This window comes from Sporothrix brasiliensis (genome assembly GCF_000820605.1).
Source record: "Sporothrix brasiliensis 5110 chromosome Unknown Cont17, whole genome shotgun sequence".
NCBI classification, from domain to species: domain Eukaryota; kingdom Fungi; phylum Ascomycota; class Sordariomycetes; order Ophiostomatales; family Ophiostomataceae; genus Sporothrix; species Sporothrix brasiliensis.
The window spans coordinates 3,884,601-3,904,572 of NW_024467136.1; the positions used below are offsets into that span (position 1 = coordinate 3,884,601).

The following is a 19,972-nucleotide window of genomic DNA, read 5'->3' on the forward strand; positions in this document are numbered from 1 at the left end:
GCTACTTCAAGTCGATTGCAACCCATATCCAACATCCAAAATGCGGAATTTTAGTTGACGTTTCTCTGTCCTTATTTGTGGTTGATGAGCCGCAGGGCATCATCGCCCTTGGGCGCCGTCGTCAGGTTATCGTAGCCGTCCTCTGTCACGAGCAGGCAGTCCTCGATGCGGACACCTCCGACGCTATAGTATGTCTCCAGCACATCCTTGTCGATGTACTGGGCATGCGTCGGGTCTGCTAGGAAAAAGGACTCAATGTACGGGCGGCAGAAGTAACTAAGAGAACAGTTAGTCAAACCGTACGACATTTTTTTTTTAAAAAAAAAGAAACAAAAACATTGGAAGGGGCCTAGGGTATGTGCTTGTACGTACATTCCTGGCTCGACTGTGACAACCATACCCGGCTCGAGCAGCCGCCGCCGGTCCTGCTGCTCGAAAAAGGCCGAGACGTCGCCGTTGGACACGGCAACGGCCTCGTTCATGAGCGCCATGTACATCTCAGGCGTCACCGGCTGCCGCTTGGTGCCGCCCAGCTGGCTGCGCACGTCGCGCGTGCTTGTGACAAAAGTGTTGGATTTGGTCTTGGCCTTGGCCTTGGCCGCGGAGCTCGAATCAGCGGGCGGCCGCGACATGAGGTCAGAGGAGAGCACGTCGTGCACCTCGAGGCCGACGTGGTGGCCCAGACCGTGCGTGAAAAAGGCCGATATGGTGCCCTTGGCCAGGATCTCGGTGGCGGAGCCGTTCTTGAGAATGCCGAGGCGGAGCAGCTCCTGCGCAGCCACGTAGGCGGCATGCAGGTGCAGGTAGGCGAACGGCGCGCCCGGCTTGAAGCGCGCAAAGACCTCGTCCTGCATGCGCTGCACGGCGGCGTAAATGGCGGCGGCCTTGGGCGTAAAGGAGCCCGAGATGGGGAAGGTGCGCGTCACGTCGGATGCATAGAGGTCCCACTCGGCGCCGGCGTCCAGGCACACGAGCTGGCGCCCGGCCAAGGGCTCGTCGTTGCAAAAGTAGTGCAGGACGCTGGCGTTGGTGCCGGAGCCGGCAATGACCGGGTAGGCCTGGTGCTTGGCACCGTGCACGGCCACGCAGTGGTTGACGAACACGGCCTCGATGTCGCTTTCGTTGGTCATGTTCTTGAGCTGACGCAGGACGGCGGCATGGGCGGACGAGCTGACGTCGTTGGCCTTGCGGATCAAATCAATCTCGTAGGCGGTCTTGACGACGCGGGCAGAGTCCATGGCCGGCAGCAGACTGGATGAGTCCACCACCAGCGAGCTAGGAGCCGGTTCATCCTTGAGCACGTCAGGGATCTGGTCCGCGTGCAACACGTACAGCGTGGTCGTCGATGATGATGTGCCGCGGCGGTTCTGGTCGCGGCAGAAGCTGCTGCCGAAGGAGGCGCCGATACGGACAACGTCGGCCGCACCGAGGTCGAGACGCTGTCGCAGGAACGCGTCCAGGTCTGTGGTGTAGCGGACCTCGTCGAGATCGGTCTTGGCCAAGCATTCCTTGGGTCCCGGGCTCGTGCCGTACCACATCACCTGGCGTGGGTCGATGTAGGGCACCCAGAGAATAAGATTGTCGGTGGCGAGATCATATGTGGCGGCGCAGTTCTCAAAGTCCGCACCGGCGATGTAGTAGAAGCTGCCATGTTAGCCGGGGGGCCCCAGGTCCTGGTTGAATGGGCCGCCAATCTTACTATCGTCTTTGCCGGAAGGCCGGCCCCATATCGGAGTCTTCGTAGATCTGTGTCGGCAGGCCGGGGAGGTAGACGAGGCCATCCTTGACACCGAGCGCCTTGGCCACCTTGCGTGCATGTGTTTTTGCTGGAGGGGACGTCGGATTAGCATTTGTGTGCAACGTCGGACAATAACGTAAAGCTGCAGCCATGGACATACCGGGATATTTTGCCTTGCCAGATGTCGGTGCGATGCCGCTCTCAAAGGCATCCTCTGACCCCGGAACCACCTTTAGTTCAATCGATCTGACGGTAAATCGTTAGATGGACGTCGTTGTGGAGCTAAACTCGACCGGGCCGAGCAGTTGCGGCTGCACTGCAATACATACAAAGCATCAAACTCCTCCACAAAGACCAGGTCGTGGTCGATGTCCGACATTGTTGGGGACATTGCGTCTCCACTCATACTGACAGTGGATGTCAGGTCACCCGAGTGTGTGTAATTTTCTCCTTGCTGAAAGAGTCGGCGGCTATGGTTATCGCAATGAACAGTGCGCTGAGAGTGATGGCGCGCGCACTCGGGACGTTCGTAATCAGACGACGAAATCGCAAGAAATGCGCAAATCGACTTGAGACGCTGTGGGTGACGCAGACAATACAGAGAAAGGACCAAAACGAATTGAACAAAGAAGAGGAAAAAGTACAAAAAATGGCTCGCTAAATAGTGGCCTGAGATGGAGGAGGGGAAATGCAGGGGAGGCTATCGTCGGGATGATGAGGGAGTCGAGGCGAAGCTATGTTGTGATGGGAAGCGAGTAAACTGAGAGGTGTGTGAGCCGCGAGAGAGGGATAGGGAAAAAGTGGAGACGTTCTGCCGAAGCGAGGAGACACATTCGCCATTCCCGCCGCTCCTTCGCAGCTGCCTTTTACGGCGTAATTCGAGACCTAAGATAAATACGACGGGCAGCGGCCAAACAGCAGCAGCGACATTGAGGTGCTCTAATAAACGCACCGTGCATATCGTCCTACTCTAACAATCTTGACAGCTCCAATGCAGTAGGAATTTGTCAATGGAATGGTGCACCCGGCATCTTTTAATGATTCCGCACTGCGTCAAGAGGAAAGCCGTTGTTAGCCACAACAGCAGCCCCCTGTTCGATGAGAGTCTCATATCTGGAGAGGATCCACCTTGGTACGGCGCTCTTATACACTGCCTTTGGTGCATCTTTGGACTCTGCAAAAGGCACCACTTCTTAAAATACATAAATTCTGTTTTAACCCGCATCTAGATGAAATAAATGTACAATAGTAAGAATAATCTCACGCCGTCCCGTATGTGGTATCATCCAAAATGGTATACGAAAAAGGTAAATATATATATTGTATGGCCGGCGACTGGCGTTTCCCGTCGGATTATGTTCTCACCGTCCTGTCCTATCCAAAGTATTCCTCGCCGAGAGGAGAATTCCTGTGATGCTTTAATGCATTCGTACATGGTCATGGGTATGTAGATCTGGTATAGAGGGCTGGAAGGGCCTTGTCATTCATAAGAGTAATGTTTCGCGAAGTGGTGGGTCTCGTAGTGCGCTCACAAGCGCTGTTGGTATTGGCCGGAAAACATGTCATTGAAGTTGTCAGCAAACATGGCATCAACGTGCTGTTGTTGCTGTTGTTGCTGCTGTTGTTGTTGTGGGATTTGATGATGCTGCTGATGTTGCTGCTGTTGGTGATGATGTGCATGGGCGGCCTCCTGCTGCTGTTGGGCATTGTGTGCCTGCGCTTGCTGCAGTGTGAGCAGGCTATTAGCACCGTACATCTCGGAAGCGAGGTCGATGCCTGCCGGTGCACCGGAAGGTTGCATGAGGTATGCAGGTACGGGCTCCAAGAGTTGACCTTCGATTTCATTGTAAATGTTCGGAGCATAGAACTGCATTGCATCGGAAGGCGGCTGCTGGTCTTGTCCGGCGCCGCCAGAGCTGGAGGGAACACCTCGTCCATCACCGCCGCCGCCGCCCCCACTGGCGCTACCGATGCCTCCGCCACCGCTGTTGTCTCCAGTCACACTATCCAGGAGGTTTTGCAACCCAAAGTCCATAATCGGCTGGCTAGGATAGGCGAATGGGTCGCTGGACGGGAACAGCATAGCGTCCAGCTTGTACAGAGGGTTCGTCGTCAATGTGGATCCATCAGACACTGGTACGCTGGAGCCACCAGTCGTGACACCAGCATTACTGAGCCCGATGCCACTGCCCATGCTTGCAGTGGGCGTATGGTGCGCAGCATAGCCTCCCGCCGATCGGTGGCTCGTTGATGGTGTACTGCCTGATTCCGGACTGTCAGTCGACGAAGGAATATCGAGAGGAAGCAGCTCCTGGAAGTTCGCAGCAAACGGCGCCGTAGGGATGCTGTGTGCATGCTGCTGCTGCTGCTGCGAGTGCTGGTGCTGGTGTTGTTGTTGTTGTTGTTGTTGTTGTTGCTGCTGCTGCTGCTGCTGCTGCTGAATGATAAGTTGCTGCTGCTGTTGAATGGCTTCAAAGGACATGCGGTGTGGTGGTGTCTGCCGATGTTGGTCTTGCACGACAGTACGGTTGATCTCGTTGGATCGTCGGGCTTTTGGAACAGTGGATGGTGACGGTACGCCGGTCTTGGCGGCCTGGACATCCTTGGGACCAGGCGCAGAGCGCTTTCTCGTTGGAGGAGTTGGCCCTGTCTTGCCTTTCTTCAGGCGATCGGGAAGCTGTTCAAAGAGTTTCTGCAAAAAGCACAAAAACGTCAGCAATCCACTCTATATGCACCGACTCAAATATACAAGGTTGACTCACGTCCAAAGCTGCAGTCACGCGGTCCGCAGCCATACTTCGCTTCGACAGAGTGGCAATCACAGCCTTGCCAGAAATGGCGTCTGCCATGATCTCGGTTGAGCCCGGCTTATCCGGGTTTTCCAGCGCATAGTACACCAACGACAAGATGGCGAAGAACTCGGTGTATAGGATGAACCAGTACGGGCCGATCAGCACGGCCTGTTTGCGGATCTCGAGGCCGATATGCACAATGTTCCGGGAGATGCTGACAGCTGCGGCGGCGCAAGCAAAGTACCGGTCGTCCAGCTTGTGAGTCGCTTGCACGCGCGCAGACAGATAATGTAGAAAGGGCCGGTACATCATCATCTGGACATGTGCATAGGCAAACCGCAGGAGTGTACGAACCCGGATGACTTCGATGGGCCCATCTGGGTTCGGTCGCCAATACGTTGGTAGCTGCTCGTACCACGCATGCAGCTCACGCTCGATGTCTTTTATTTTGGAATAGCTAATCATATACGACGAAGTCGGGGTCTCGCTGTTGTTTGCGGCGCCACAGTCGCTGCGCTTGACCGGGTAAACGCACTTAATGACCTTGGCGAGAATCTCCATCAGTTTTGTATAGGCGTTGCTTGCCTGGAAGAAAGAAGGCGTTCCAGGTGGAGGCTGTACAATGCCGTCATTGGTGATATACTCGTCGTCGATCTCCGTTGGTAGCGGCTGGTCGATATCATCGTCTCTAAGGGCCATCGGAAAGCCTAGCAAGGCTGACACATATGTGTCCATTTGGCGGATGACGTAGAATACGCGGCGGCGCGACTCGTGTTCGATCGGAGTGAGCTTCGCATGGGGCAGGTTGCGGTGCAAACCCATGCGGAGTGCGATGCGTAGAGCTATGCCCACAAAAGAGTAGCATCCACTCAAATTCGAAGTAGCTTGAAGGAAGAGGATCATAAAAAGTAGTGCTTGAAGGGACGTTAAATCGCGACAATCCGTAATGTCCTGGAGGAGAATACGAGCAGTCGTGTAATATTTGAGCCTGTATAGGATGGTTAGTGAAATGATACGTCGTGTAAGACTGCACTACACAGCGCCAACAACGCGACGAGAACATACCCTTCCTCCATGGCTGGCTTATAGTGCACTGGGCTGGATGAATCGTTGTCTTCGGAAATGTTGTACATGCAACCCAGAGCAAGGATGGAGTAAAAAAGACCCAATGACCGGTGGTCATCCGGCCCCAAATTTTCGGGGGCTTTTTCGTATAGGCGATCAAAAACCTCAAAGAAGGACGGTCCATGGACGATGCGCAACAGGCACGTGGCGCAATTTAGTGAGAAGTAGCAGAGGGTTCGTGCGTGCTCCTTCGGAGGCAAGTTGTAGAACAGAGGAACAGCGGAGGAGTCATAGGGCGAGCTACCGGCAGATCGTGGCGAGTCGAGGCTGAAAACACCGGGGTACCGCGGTGGGCGTGCTAAGTATGGAACGAGCGAGTCGCGGCCAAGGAGGTTGTGAAAGTTCTCCTTCATTCTCCGCAGAAAGACGGCGCCGGAGGAGATACCATGGAAGTCCCACTCCCCGCCTTCGGTCAACTCGAGTTGGCTAATGTTTGCGACCATGGACATGAGTTCTTCGTCGTCAGCGTCTGCTTCACCTCCTCCTGTGTTCGGTTGTCGCTGCTGGTGTTGTTGCTGATGTTGATGCTGATGCTGGTGCTGTCCCTTTTCCTGTTGCACGGCTTGGGTGGCTTGTTGCTGTTGCTCTTGTTCTTCTTGCCGCTGTTTTGCGGCTTGCATACGCGCGCGCTCTCGGGTTTGAAACTCTTGTTGCACCATTGGGTCGAGATTCGGGTCCGCCAAGTCAACATCAGGCATGAATTTGCGAAGCAGCGTCTCCGCCCGCTGCAGTCTGCTCTCGAGTGCCTCAATGTACTGCGGTGCTGGATTTCTTCGCCGGTTTGATGGCTTGTCGTACGTGCATTCTACAACATTTCTCGTTAGAAAGACTGCACCGGGGAGTGTCTGCCAGCGGAGACGCAGGGCAAAAGGGCAAAATAGCCACAGACAGAGCCATACTGACCATAGCTATAGACGGAGCAATGTGTGCACGGCTGTTTGCCATCGCACTTGATCTTCTTTCGGCGGCACTCATCGCATGCTCGTGTTACACGCCTGCGCTTGTGCACTGGCGTGAGTATTGTTGCGTCGCCACTACCGGTGAGAAGAGCGCCGTCGGTGGCGGAGTCCTCAGCTTTGATGTCGACCTGATCATCATCAGCCGAGTGGATGCTTCCTTCAGGCAAGCCACCCTCTTCATTTGCTAGCCAGTCTTTGGAAGACGCGGCGCCGGATTCGTCGTCCGACCCGGTGGGTGAGGTGGCTGTTCCCATGGCGTCAGGACGATCCGTCGATGGTGGCGCTGTTCTGTAGCTGTCCAATACGTGTGTATCTGGGAAGAACGATACGAGGTTGTCATCCCACGGTGTTATCGTAGCTGTCGCCGTTGTCACCGCTATCACCTAGTAACACAGTGGGAGAGAAATCCCAAAGATGTGAGATTCTGGAGGCAAAAAGGTGTTTGCCCTTAGTTGTCGATGTCTTGTAAAAGCTTCCGCCTATCGGCCCTCGAGGCCCGTCGTATTGTGTATCAATCTGGCGATCATGCGCCGTGTATCATGGGGAAAGAAACCAAAGCGCAACGGACGTGCCTATTCAACGAGTCCGCGTGCTATTGTAGGCCGGGTGGCAAAGTTGATCTAGCCAGTCACCCCGGGTTCATGGTGGCATGGTATGGCGAGAAGACAAAAGACGGGGTAGAGAGCTGTTCATGCAGTCAAGAGATGAAATTCCAGTGACAGCAAGCAGCGGCTCTCCACCACCTTGGTGACAATTGGGTTGAAAGGAGCCAATGGACACTGGATGGATGTACTGTTGAGGTACGGAAGGTAAAACACAATTATAAACTCTCGGAATCAGATTTGCCAGAAAAAGAGTCAGTTGTGAAGGAAGGTCAGCGTTGTCGCGAGGCGGTGTTTTGTCGTCGAATGCGTGCGAGTGATAAGATCAACCGGGAGTGGCGGTGCGCATACAATAACAAACCAAATGCGGCGAGGTGAAGGACAGGATGAGTCTCAGATCGGGGGGCAGCTGTGTCTCCGACCTTCTTTGGTACGGCGAGGATTGATGAAGCAGTTTGCAAAATATTGACGCTCGTTGGTATTCGTCGAAAGGAATTGTCGCCAAAGTTTAGGGTGTTGCTGCAGGCTTTAGTCACACTCGGTCTTTCATGTACGCGAGTGGGTTCTCCGATGGTGGAGTAGTGAAGTAAGAACGACGAAAGGAGACGGGAAAGTAGGAACAAAACACTGTCCCTCCTCCGGTTGTGAACAGCTGGAGACGACGAAGAAGATTTAGAAAACCTCAAAAAGGAAAATAAAGGATCGTCTCGTCGCCGAGAACAAAATCCCTTTTGGGATGGAGCGTTATGCTAATAAATCCAAGAAGAAGGACAAGACCAACGAAGAGAAGAAAATTGAAGAGAACTCATGCAGTAAAAGCAGCATGCCAGACTAACATCGGCAAGGAAGAGAAGAGAATTGGCGAGTGGATTACCAACAGATGTGGCTGCAGCGCCAAAGACCTTTCTTTCTTTCCTTTTTTTCTTTTGGGTTTTTTCTTCGAATGCTAGGAATAGCGAGTGGATCCCCCGGTCAAGTACCAAGTACACAACAGCGCGGAGGGCTGGTTAAAGCCGCTGTGGGAGGGGAACGCGCATAAAAGGAGAGCAAACGATCATAGACGCGAGAGCCAGAATGTTGGTGCGATGTGGGTGAGAATGTGGCGTAAGGCGCCGAGGTGTACTCGAGCAGGGCAGATGCTGCCCCGTGCAGAGGGCTGTCGATAGAGGCACGATGGTCGTGCAACACGGCAGGGCCCGAAGATCAAAAGAATGAGTCGCAATTGTGACGCCAAGACAAAGGCGGAAACGATGGGGGAGAATAAAAAAAGCAGAGAGGAAGACAAGAATAGGACCAGTGGACAAAAGGGATACGAAATGGAGTAGTTGGTGGGAGGGAAGGCAGTCGGTGGACAAGAAACGGCACTGGGCAAGACCGAGTCCCGTGAATGTGATTTATTGGGAAGGCGCTGGTGGGATGGTCTTTCCAGCCCCAGGGCCGGTCAGGGGATGACTGGCAGCTAAAGACAGGAAGGAGCGAATGTTTTAGTCGGAGCCCGCCATTTCACGGGTCAGTTGGAGCGTATCTTTCGTATCAGCTAACACTAGTAACAGGTTGTGAGAAAGAAGCTCACATGCAGCCAGCCAGGCCCCATTGTCTTGTGAGTTTCTTCTCCGCCAAGCGGGAAAACTATGGGCCCTAACCGTGATATGGGTTGTTTGCGTAGAATGTAAGGCAAAAGCAGAGCGGTTCCTTGTGCTCACGAGCAAGAATTGGATCATTTAGAATCTTACATTAACAGGTAGGAGCGATGGGGAGTGCTCCACCGCCTGGGTAACGATGAGGTAATGGGATGGGTTCGGTGAAAATAAGGCAGGAGCCATTCGCCGGGTGTTTTGAGTCATAGGACAATGCTCGGGGGAACAAAAGTGGTATTAAGAAGACAAAATGCGACAGTATGTGCGAATGCGCGACGTTCCGTGAATACTTAGCCGTTGTTTAGCACAGGTTAACCTCACAGAGGCTGCACTCAACCATCAAACAGCACCGAGAGCACCTCAGACAGTGATAAAGTGGCAATAACGCCACAGACCTTATTACACCATTACACCATTCTTGAGCCAAAGGATCGGCTCCACGCCCGAGCTCGCTGCACGAGCGGGAGGAGAGTAACGTTGAGGCACAGGTGCTGGTAATTAAGAGACGAACAATGGCACTTGCAGGACCCAGAGAGACGGAGGCGGCGGCCGGGGATGGGCGCAGGGCAAGACTGAAAGGGTAACAGCGAGTGCTGATCTACAACTTGATCTACTCTGTAATACTCCGTAGAAATACTGTAGCTCGGAGGAACTCACTGGTGATAGGATCACTGGTGATAGGAAAGCGCTGAGTCCTCGAGACAAAGAGCAACAGCAACAGGCGGGATTCTAGGGACAAGCTCCGTAAACGCCGTGGCAAAGGGCGGTTAATGATGTACTGCTGAGCCTGCTGTCACATTCACTGGGTATTCAAGACATGAACAACCAACAGGGAGGACTAATTTGGCGCAGGCGGGCTCCATACGGACACCCCGCTGGTATTACACGGTCAGAAAAGTGTGTCTGCAAAGTAGCTACGATTCGCCCTGAATGGCTTCCAGTCGCAGTGGTTGCTGTTTCCTTGTGTTCCATATCGGGGCCGCTGCGGCGCAAACTCGGGGTGGAGACTGAGTCCCACCTGCCAGCATGGGGAAGGAGCCCCGTAGCTCTAAGACCCAGTTTATTTAAGATACACATTTTCTTGTATTACTTCGTGTCAACGTCTTTTACATTTATTCCCGGGGTATCTGGGGTGCTAAACAGGAGTAGTTGTGTTCAGAATGCACTCAAGAGGAATTCTACTGGACATGTTCACAGCTTAATACCCAGTGGCTCATTTCCAACATGCTGAAGTATTTTATTTTTACTGTTGTAAATACGGCACAGGAAGGCCTTCATCCGTAGCCTCATTCGCCGACTCACTACAAGGCACAAGGTTGCCACATACAACTCTGCACGAAAATCAGAACATTCGGCCCATGTATCTTTCAAAGAGATGGAATACGCGCTGCTGTCACAATTGTCCAAGCACCCGACGACTCTTCTCTTCTCCATTGTCCAAAGTGCATCGGACAAAGGAAGAAAGGGGAAAAAGAAACCCTTTTTAGGAGAGCAAGAGGCAGCAAAAGAGCACTAAACTATGAAGGGACTCCACCCCGAAAGACAATTAGCGTTGGAGCTTGTCTACTCTTGTTGAAAGTAAGATGCTGGCGCACATGGTGATTTGTCCAGTTTACAGGAAGCGGCAAAAATGGGGGGTTTGATTGGAGCGAGAGAAGGTGACCTCCAGTGCCCCCGGTGCCCCCGTACTGCACGCCTTTCCTGCGACAAACGGTGCAACGCCTTCTTCAAGGCACAGATGGTGGATCGACTTCGTCCCGTATGTATTGGCTACCATTGGTATCCGCTGGGAGCGCTTTGATGCACTTCAAAAGAACGTTTGTTGGAAGCACAATCTGCATATCCACCTGATTTCAGGCCGTCGAACCCCAACCCATATTTCCTTTCAAGAAACATGCTTGGCATTTGTCAACGCACTGGGACCAAAGGGGTTGTCCCAAGGACGCCAAGCGGACCTGGACGTGCTATCTGCATACGGGCCTGCGAGTGTCTAACACACGAGGTATCTTAGTTGTTGCTTCGAAGAGCACGAGCCCTGGAGCTTTCTCCTTTTGTGCGATTTCAGACCATAACGTATTATCCCCGCAAGCACTCCATAGACGGCGACCTACCTTGTAATCAAGTCCAGTTGGAAGGTTCACGTCTCCGTTTTTTAAGCGTCTGTTTTGGTGTCTTAATATCGGGTTGCCACCTTTATTATTTCATTTCTCGACCCTGCGATATGAGACTGTATTCGGTTCCAGTGCTCCGCTCTGGGGCCACCAAGGGCTGTTCAATTGCCAGGGCCTCATAGACATTAGTCTATGTCGTATTTTGCTTTCATAATACCTACAATCTTACCTCCAATTAGATTTTTTCAATGCTTTATTTTCCCAAAATTAAACATAACATGGCCCTGTGGAGTGCAAGCGGCAACTTTATGAGCTGGCTAAAAAGCTTGGCGTACGCAATCGCAAGAAGGAAATACGGGACGAGCGTGTCCAGGGGTCGCTTGGGTACGGTGATTTTGCGCGGATTTCGCTATTATATTTCGGGCTGAAAATATAGAGAAGAGGGAATTTTATATGACAAAAACTGAACGAAAAATAATACCGATGAAAATAAAGAAGAAGCATACCGGTTAATCGTGATGTTACGCGGAACAGGCAAGGGATCTTTTTATTACACTGACGTCGGTGCTCCATATTTACAAGCATGCGCATAATTACAATGTGCGTCGTATTTCATTGTCAGTATCATCTCATTTGCATTCTAGGTCCGGCGGCCCTTGTCATCAGCCATTTACTTGTAGCCGCGCGCGAATTGGAGATTTGGCAGCTTACAAGCACCCACCAACCGTAAAGGACCGCCATGAAAATAAAAATCACATTTGTGGGTATGTAGTATGACGAAGGTGTACCGCTTAGTGCCGCCTGCCACCTGGGAGAACTTCTACAGCCAGCCTTGTGGATGCGAGAGGAAGCAAGCTCGCAAACAATGACGCCATATGTAATCTAACTTATAGGTCATAGATGCTTGCTTGAACCCAAAGGACCTCCCCATCCGGCGTACCATATTGGACAAACAAAGTAATTACGGACTACATGAAAGCCCCCGGTTTTTGGTATACTCTCTTGAGGCCCTATCTAAGTTACTTAACAGCACGACGAGAGAGGAGCTACTTACAGGGAGCCATATTGGAGAGAATATGTCATAATGCTCGCAAAACCTCGGCGTGCAGCGACGCCCTCGACGTAGTTCACGAAAGGCACGCAGTTGCTAGTTGCGACAACTTGAGGAATAATGGCCAAGCTATGCTTGCATGGTTGGGGGGCTCGGCGTCGAAGGAAGCCCGCGTTTGGCTAGTAAACGCTTGGGGGGAGTCAAATGGCGCCGTTAACAAAAAACAAGACGTCGCGTACAAAAGGCCCCACCGCCGAGTCACAAAAGCGTCCCACGTTGCTTGCAAGTATATCCAAGTGCTTCCCCAGATGCGATTGGAAGGTTCAGCAAATGTAATAACTACAAAATGTCTGTCTTTACCACATGCTCCAGAGGCAGTAAATCGTCAAGGGGGGCCAGAAAATAAACGGACCCATTTTTAGGGTATTACCACAAAACTGGAGATGGTACTCACTTTAAAAAGGATACAATAATAATACAGTGAACATGATATAAGCAAGAGAAAAGAGCAGGTAAATTAGAAAGAGAATACGAGATGCAAAGCAAGACGGCGTCAGATCGTCACGAATAATAGCAAGCATCACCACTACCAAAAAAACCAAAGTGTTACGGACGTTGTCCGTTCCGCAGCGCAAAGCTTCTTTCACCAGGCTATGCCGGTGTTTTCTCCCCCACCCTGGAACGAGAATTAAAGTTGTATCTTACCAAACCATAAACCATAAAACGGCCACGCAAGACACCGGTTCGACTCGTTCAAAGATTGGGTGGGCCCGCTGGCGCGCTCTGCTTTAAAAGAACGCGTGGCACTTTCCACATCCGACCTGGTGCTGGTCATGCAAAATACGACCAAGAGGAAAAGTCAGCGAGGTGAGCAGAAATGTCTAAATTCAGCACCTAAAATGGGGCCTAGACTTTGGAGGAGACAAGGGGGCCTCAGAGCAAATCCAGCGAGTCGCAGGTCTCCGCCCCCCCTTTACCTGCATCGATCACTGCCAAAGTTGAACAAGAGTGCTATTTTCCGACACTTGACCAGTCCGAAAAAGGCAATCCCAGAGGCTTTTCTTTTGCGCCGTTTAGGCTGGCATTCGGCACCGAAAAGGCCAAAATGTGACCAGGATCTGCGAGGTTTCGCAGCTGGCGACTGAAGAGGCTCTCGTGGTTGTACTCTGTACTTACCGCGTACGCGAGCATGGGGAAATCCTGCCCCTGCGACCGGGAAGTCCATTTGGAGGCCAAGGAGGCATGGAAGCCGTGGACCAAGAAAAGACCATGAGGGTTGGAAAGGTCGAGCCTTGTGGATAGGCCCCAAATTCGCTATACTTTTGTCCCCTTCTTGATTCTGTGGGCTTGAATGGCCAGAAGTTGGGGTGTACAACCGCCTGATGCGCGCTGTAGTGTAGATACTTTGTTTACGGTCCGTTCTTCGGACGGTGCATCTCGCAGTCGAGAGGAGTAGAACATGAAAATTGGACGAGGGGAATGTTGCACAGAGGCGCGTTTGCTGTCGCTATCGCCTCACGGACTGTCGTTGTATGGATTGGACGGGCCTGTCCTATCAGCGTGGACGATTGGCCTGCCTCGCTTTCGCTCTGGACCCACCCTCCCAAACCCCACCTTTTGTTGTGCGCATCGGACCTTCCTGAGAGCTTTGGCACAGGGAAGGACCAGCTGCGGGCTCCTGCTTGCTGCCTTGTCAACAACCTCACGCACGACTTCAAAACCGCAAGCTATGGCCGCACGTCACCACGCAAAGTAAACAACCGCCCACAGACACACTTCTAGCCAACCCATTTCAGGATCCTGCTTTTCGCAGCACCTAGCAGAGCAATCAAAGATACCGGCCCTTGGGTACCGGCATCAACTTCCTACTCCGTACATCGAATCGATACGCCGCGCCGAGCCTCTCGACCTTTCTCCTCTTCCCCACGAACACCATCCATTCACTCTTACTTCCCGGTGCGTGATCAACTGCCGAACTAAGTGGCTGGAGCCGCGCATAAACGAGTCTGGGTTGCCGGCCTCAGCCCACCGAATCCTATTACCAACCCGGCAAGGCAACCCCCATATACATCCCCGAAGGACATTGCCGTGGAGGGGACCTCACACCGGGGTTGCTTTGTACGAAAGCTCGGACTCTCTCTGAACAGGAACATATCGAGTCCGGGTGTAGGGACTGAGTCGTGGGAGACAGAGACAAACACAATCTACAGCCATGGCAGCCCCAAGAGATGGCCAGGGATCATTTTTTGACACCATGAGGACGCAGGGCGGAGTGGTTATCCAAGGTAGGGAATGTCGCCCAGAGAGTCCAACTGGCATCTATCCTGGCTAACAGCAGCGTGCAGAGACCCCTAAGTTTGACCTTGAGTCCTACATCCAAAACTACAAAGGTATGTGCGCCCGGATGATGGGTAGAGGCAGCTCGACCTCTAGCCAGAGCTAACCTACGCGTGCCACAGGTCCTACCAGATTGGATCGTCTTTTGCTGATCGGCCAATGTTCCGTTGCCCTGCACCTGGACGCACTCAAAGCCGCTGTCGCGGAGGCCCAGAAGAGCCATGATGTCAGCCGGTACAAGGCGGCCTGGGGCTACCTGCATTTGGCTGCTCCAGACGACCCCGAATTCCGCTTCAACAAGACCTGGGTGGAGCGCACAGAGGTCGCCAACGCTGCAGAGACGAAGCGCCTCGAGCGCGAGATGAAGGTGTACAAGAACAATCTTGTCAAGGAGAGCATCCGCATGGGAAACGAAGAACTGGGCAAGCACTATGAGGCCATTGGTGACCTGGTCTCGGCCAACGAGGCGTACAACCGGATGCGGCCCGACGTCAGCACTCCGAAGCACATTGTCGACCTTGGCAAGCACCTTGTCAGCGTGGCCATGCAGCGGAAGGAATGGGTGACAGTGGTAAACCAGCTGAACAAAATCACGGGCCTTCAGGGCACCGATGAGGAGAAGCTGATGCAGCCCTACATCAAGTCCATGTCCGGCGTGGCTTTGCTGGGCCAGGGGCACTTTGAAGGCGCGGCCAAGTGCTTTTTGGAGGTGGACAGCGGCAGTGCGTCGATTGCGGCCGTGACGGACGGCTTCTTGAGCGCCAACGATATTGCCGTGTATGGCGGCTTGCTGGCCCTGGCCACGATGGACCGCACAGAGCTGCAGACAAAGGTGCTGGAGAACAGCAAGTTTCGCGTCTTCCTGGAGCTGGAGCCGCACATTCGCCGCGCCATTGCACAGTTTGTCAACGGCCGCTACGCGGCCTGCCTGTCGATCCTGGCGTCCTACCGCCCAGACTACATGCTGGACATCTTCCTGCAGCGACACGTTGGTGCCATCTACACCCGGATCCGCAACAAGTGCATCACCAACTACCTCATCCCCTATTCGTGCGTGACACTCGAGAGCATGAACGCGGCGTTTGTCGAGCCTGGCAAGTCCATTGAGACGGAGCTGGCCGCCATGATCGAGAGCGGCCTGGTCAATGCCCGCATTGACTCGATCAACAAGGTTTGTCTCTCTTTGCAACGCAATATGTATCATTTTATGACTGCCTTTCCTAATGTCACACTGTCATCCTAGCTCGTTCGGACCGTCAAGGAGAAGCCTCGCGTGACGCTGCACAAGGACGCGCTGGAATCGCTGTCCCGGTTTGAGACGGACGCCATCGACCGCCTGCGGAGAATAAACATTGTTGCTGCAGAACTCGAAGTACGCGGTCAGCGCAAGGGACAGAATGCCTTGCCAGAGCTTGGCGAGAACTGGTTCGACTCGGCTACTCCCGTGGTAGAGTAACAGCTGGCATCTGGGACAGGGTTGGTGCTGGTACGTGCCTATGCATTTGGTTGTTGCCGAAACCAGTAAGCAACTGAATGTCTCATAACGAACACAAAATAGAAATAATTATGCAATGAACATACGCAGTGAAGAGAAGAACAGCAGTGTATCATTTCTAAATTACGACTGCATGGCGGGGACGATTCGCGATGATGAGCCGTCTTGCCACTGTAACATAAAAAGAGACGTTGCAGCGGCGGGACTGCGGATGTGAATTTATTGTTGCAATTCAGCCGCCTCCGCCCAGATACGTGCAGCAAGAGGAGACCGAGCAAGTATCCAACAAATAAGCTGCTGTCCGAAAGTACACGCGAATCTCTAGGGTATTTATTGTTTTTGCTGCCGGCTTCGAAGCAGCCTTCGGCTTGATTGTCAATAACGAGGCCGGGCGCCCTTTTCCTTTCAATTTCAATTTGTGTAAATGCTTCACTAATGCTACCTATCACGGTTCCAACGCCATTGCTGTATAAGAGAACATTGTCCCCTCCCCCAAAACCGATGGGCCTTGGGCCCTGGGCCCAGAACCAGTACCACGTCAACATCTGTTTTCCCTCTCCACACCGTCGTCTAACCCATCAGCTGGCTCGCATCGTGGGGCGGCCACCGCACCTGTGCAAACGTCAGGCAGCGCTTGATGCTCTGCACGTACTTGCGCGTCACGTCGTCGGTCATCACGCTGCCCTTGTCGCCGCCGTGCAGCTTCTCGCGGGCGCTGCGCTCGTGGATGCCGACCATGATAACACCAATGGGCCAGGCCGCCTTGCCAATGCTGAGCCGCAGGTACGCGTCGTTGGCGTCGACGTACCGCCGCTCCTGGGCGGCATGCACAATCTCGACAATGGCCGGCACAATCTTGTCGTCGATGCTACCGTTCTCCAAGCGGCGGAAGAGCTGACCTGTTAGCGAAGTCTCCCAGCAAATCAGAAAGACCAGCAAAACAGAGAAATAAAAACAGAAATAAAAACAATGTGGGACACATGGGCAGGGGCTTACTGGTTTGATGGATGCGCGGCTCTGTTCCATGATGGAGCGGGCGCTCCGGCTGGCGTCGGTCTCGCCGTCGTTCTTGGTGCTTGCTTCCTGCAACGCTTGCTGCCACTCGCGCAGGACAAGGTTGAAGTAGCTGGCCAGCTGGCGGTACAGATACTGGCGGCCCTTTTTGTCGCGGGGGATGTCGGCGACGGCGGGCACCTTCATGTCCTTTTCGGGGACGGGCGCGAGCGTGGTGGGGACGGGCAGCTTGGCCGCCTCGGTCGTTGTGAGGGCGGCTGCCACGGCGGCGGCCGTCTGTCGATACCGTCGCAGGCGCTGTGCATGGTTCTCGCCAAACAGGATAATGGGCGCGTCGAGCTTGATCAGCGCCGCCCGCAGCTCGCCCTCGTCCATGTCCTTTTCGTCGTCGGCATCCTCGCTGTCCTCCTTCTCGTCCTCCTTGCCGCCGTCTCTTGCGCCCGGTGGTGGCAATTCAGGCAGGCCGAGTCGTTTGCGCCGTGCCGCTTCCTCCTCGGCCTCGCGCTTCTCGCGCCGTTCCCGCGACTCGGCCGCCAGCCGCCGCCGCTTCTCTTCCCGTAGGCGTGCCTCTTCGGCTGCCTCGTCTTCTCGTTGCCGCTTGGCAGCGGCTTTGGCGGACTTTTCGGCCTCGCGGGCCTTTTGCGCTTCGAGGTAGGCTGCCTTGCGCTGCGCCTCGAGCTCGCTGTTGCGCACAAACTTTTTCGGTGGCGGCGCGTCCGATTTGTCGCCGTCTGTGCCTGCTTCTGGGATGCCCAGCTGCTTCTTCTTCTTGGCCATCTGGGCCGACATCAGTGACGCAAAGTCCATGGCGACGGCAGTTTGTGGTGGAGGATGGTAGTGCGTTTCGTGTGTGTCTGTAATTCGGGGTCAAAGGAGGTTTAGATAGTAGGCTCTGAGAACTCGGGATCTTTATTCGACTGTGAGCAGACGGGAGGTCGTCGGACGTGAGGTGTGGCGGAGGGCGCAAGACGGCAAGGCTACATAGGATGCTTTTTTGAAGATTTTCGTTTCGCGACGCAGCGTCCACTGATAAGCCAGCCCAGTCAGTCGTCGGTACAGGTTCAGCCGCGTCGCCAAATGGCCCCAGGCTAGGGGCAAAAAACGTGCACTAAAAAGAGCGCCCCGCCTGCCAAGCTCCTGCGCTGTTCTGCCTCTGCCCAATGATCACCTTCGCTTCCAACTGCGATGTTCGTCAAACTACCGCCAAGACACTCACATTGCTTTCATGCCCGAACCCGATTATCCAGGAAAGTCCGTACCAGTCAGACAACGAAGCACTCCGGGATAGGCATTGAATAAGAAGTATAGCCGGCCGATAATTGACTGGAAGCGAGCTATAGAAAAAGAGCTTAGTGACAAACAAATACACGAATGAACGAGGCTCGGAGTTCGCATTGCGCATGTTTTCTTGCAAGATGACTGCCACTCCATTTCTCCTGAAGCTCTTTTACCGCACGGGTGCGTTCCACAGGTAAGTAGTCTACCTGAGGGATGTCTCTTCTCTATACTTGGTCCTTTAAGCTGACCCTGATTAGACCTGATGAGTTTTCCTCTCCACAACGCCTGGCTTTTGTGCCCGTTTATGCTCTTCCGAGCTACACCTTGAGTGATCTCACATACTATCTCGCTGCCGCACAGAACCCTGCCGTCCTGCCTAGTACGTGCATTGGCACGCGCATCGTCTTCCGGCACGTGTACGAAAACACGCGGCACGCTGCTGAAGGCAATGGCAGTGGGAACTGCCGGCCATCAGAAGCCTTCAAGGAGTCTGCCTATGCACCGCGCTTCATTATTAAGGATGTCGGCAGCGTTGTTATTGGTAGCACTGGGCCAGGCGCCCCGACAACGTCCTTGGATGCCATCGACGACGCCGCCATTCCGGACGAACTGATGGACGACGATGAGGATCAGCTGATGCTAACTGGCAATGCTGGTAGCAGCGACGACGACGGAAGCAGGACACTCGCCAAGCTGCGCTATACCCCCGGCGAATACTTGTCCTGTGCCATCTTGCCACCTCTGGCCGACGGTTGCGTGGCTCCGGCATCCAGCGCGCGAAGCGGCCGGGGTTCTGGTGTTGGGGAGGCACCTCCGAGTCGAATGCCACCGCCACCTCTTTCGGGCGCAAGCGCTGTCCGGTCCATGGACTCTCGTTTCAGTGGGAGACGAGGGCGGGATGGGTACGGCGCATCGTCCAACTACGGCGTGCCGACTGCTGGCTGGCGACGCGGCGATGCCATACCAGACGAAGGCGCATGGGTTCGAGATGGCGGACAAGGCGGCAGTCGTATGGGATGGCGAGACAGCCAGCGGAGGCGAGACAGCCGATGGTGAAAAGATGGCGCACACCTTGTTCTCCAGCTCTTCGTCTCTCTTCGAGACTGCATTCATACCAGAGTTTTTGCGACATAGCCGCCCACATAGTTTTTACCTGGATATCCCGTTTGATGCATCCCTTCATTCACGATTCACAACAGCAGCGTTCTCCCTCTTGCTTCTTTCAATATTTTTGGTTGCATTGGCTGTTTCCGTGCCTGTAATCCATATATACAAACTGTCGATTCGCTCGCTCCTCACACATCTTCCAAAGTCCTAGTACTCGGCCAAAACGTCGCCTCTCCGCTTTCCCCGTAGGTTCCACTTGCCCTGTGAGAGAACACCCGTTAGCATCTGTTTTCAGATTTCAAGCCACGTCTCTGTTCTGCAAAACCACGTCGAGCACTCACGTCGGTCGAGTAGGCCAGGATACCAAAGAGCGCCGGAACAAACACCACGTACGTGAACGTGATTCTGGCTGTGCGCTTGGTCCACCGGAAGTACTTGTAGCGGTTCGTGGTCATGTCTGTTGGAAGTCGGTCGTGTTAGCAAACAGCGAGATCCAATTCATTGGTCCGCAAAACTATCACAACAGGACAGACGTATAGGTGTGCCGGGCCAAAGCATCGAGGAATGTAAAGCAACAACGTACTGCCCAACTTGACCAACGCCGGATCCATCGCCATCTCTACAAGAAAGAGCACAACATTGTTAGCATCCCGTCCTTCGGTTTCCATTCGTCGGTGTTCCGGCGTTTCTGCTTCGGGGCGGAGAAGTCGGCGCACTGTTGTGTTC

General features: G+C 53.8%; 6 protein-coding genes across 6 annotated transcripts; 2 read left to right on the top strand and 4 right to left on the bottom strand.

Annotated features, from left to right (window-relative positions):
- Positions 1–71: 71 nt before the first annotated feature.
- Positions 72–2,144, bottom strand: SPBR_02485 (peptidase; the record flags this gene model as incomplete). Its single annotated transcript, XM_040760788.1, has 5 exons — positions 72–235; positions 401–1,644; positions 1,700–1,826; positions 1,899–1,984; positions 2,068–2,144. The coding sequence occupies 5 exons, from the start codon at positions 2,142–2,144 to the stop codon at positions 72–74; spliced, it is 1,698 nt and encodes a 565-aa protein (XP_040621099.1).
- Positions 2,145–3,266: 1,122 nt separating this feature from the next.
- SPBR_02224 (uncharacterized protein) lies at positions 3,267–6,868 on the bottom strand (the record flags this gene model as incomplete). The annotated part of the gene is made up of 4 exons (XM_040760527.1): positions 3,267–4,430; positions 4,501–5,372; positions 5,900–6,484; positions 6,559–6,868. The coding sequence occupies 4 exons, from the start codon at positions 6,866–6,868 to the stop codon at positions 3,267–3,269; spliced, it is 2,931 nt and encodes a 976-aa protein (XP_040621100.1).
- Positions 6,869–14,227: 7,359 nt separating this feature from the next.
- Positions 14,228–15,808, top strand: SPBR_02721 (COP9 signalosome complex subunit 1; the record flags this gene model as incomplete). Its single annotated transcript, XM_040761024.1, has 4 exons — positions 14,228–14,300; positions 14,361–14,405; positions 14,475–15,523; positions 15,596–15,808. 4 exons carry the CDS (start codon positions 14,228–14,230, stop codon positions 15,806–15,808), a joined length of 1,380 nt encoding a protein of 459 aa, XP_040621101.1.
- A 609-nt stretch (positions 15,809–16,417) lies between these two features.
- Positions 16,418–17,668, bottom strand: SPBR_02882 (pre-mRNA-splicing factor 18; the record flags this gene model as incomplete). Its single annotated transcript, XM_040761185.1, has 2 exons — positions 16,418–16,741; positions 16,844–17,668. The coding sequence occupies 2 exons, from the start codon at positions 17,666–17,668 to the stop codon at positions 16,418–16,420; spliced, it is 1,149 nt and encodes a 382-aa protein (XP_040621102.1).
- A 608-nt stretch (positions 17,669–18,276) lies between these two features.
- SPBR_03098 (sin3-associated polypeptide) lies at positions 18,277–19,195 on the top strand (the record flags this gene model as incomplete). The annotated part of the gene is made up of 2 exons (XM_040761401.1): positions 18,277–18,332; positions 18,397–19,195. 2 exons carry the CDS (start codon positions 18,277–18,279, stop codon positions 19,193–19,195), a joined length of 855 nt encoding a protein of 284 aa, XP_040621103.1.
- Positions 19,196–19,453: 258 nt separating this feature from the next.
- Positions 19,454–19,863, bottom strand: SPBR_03340 (NADH:ubiquinone oxidoreductase 6.6kD subunit; the record flags this gene model as incomplete). Its single annotated transcript, XM_040761642.1, has 3 exons — positions 19,454–19,507; positions 19,588–19,703; positions 19,830–19,863. 3 exons carry the CDS (start codon positions 19,861–19,863, stop codon positions 19,454–19,456), a joined length of 204 nt encoding a protein of 67 aa, XP_040621104.1.
- Positions 19,864–19,972: the final 109 nt, after the last annotated feature.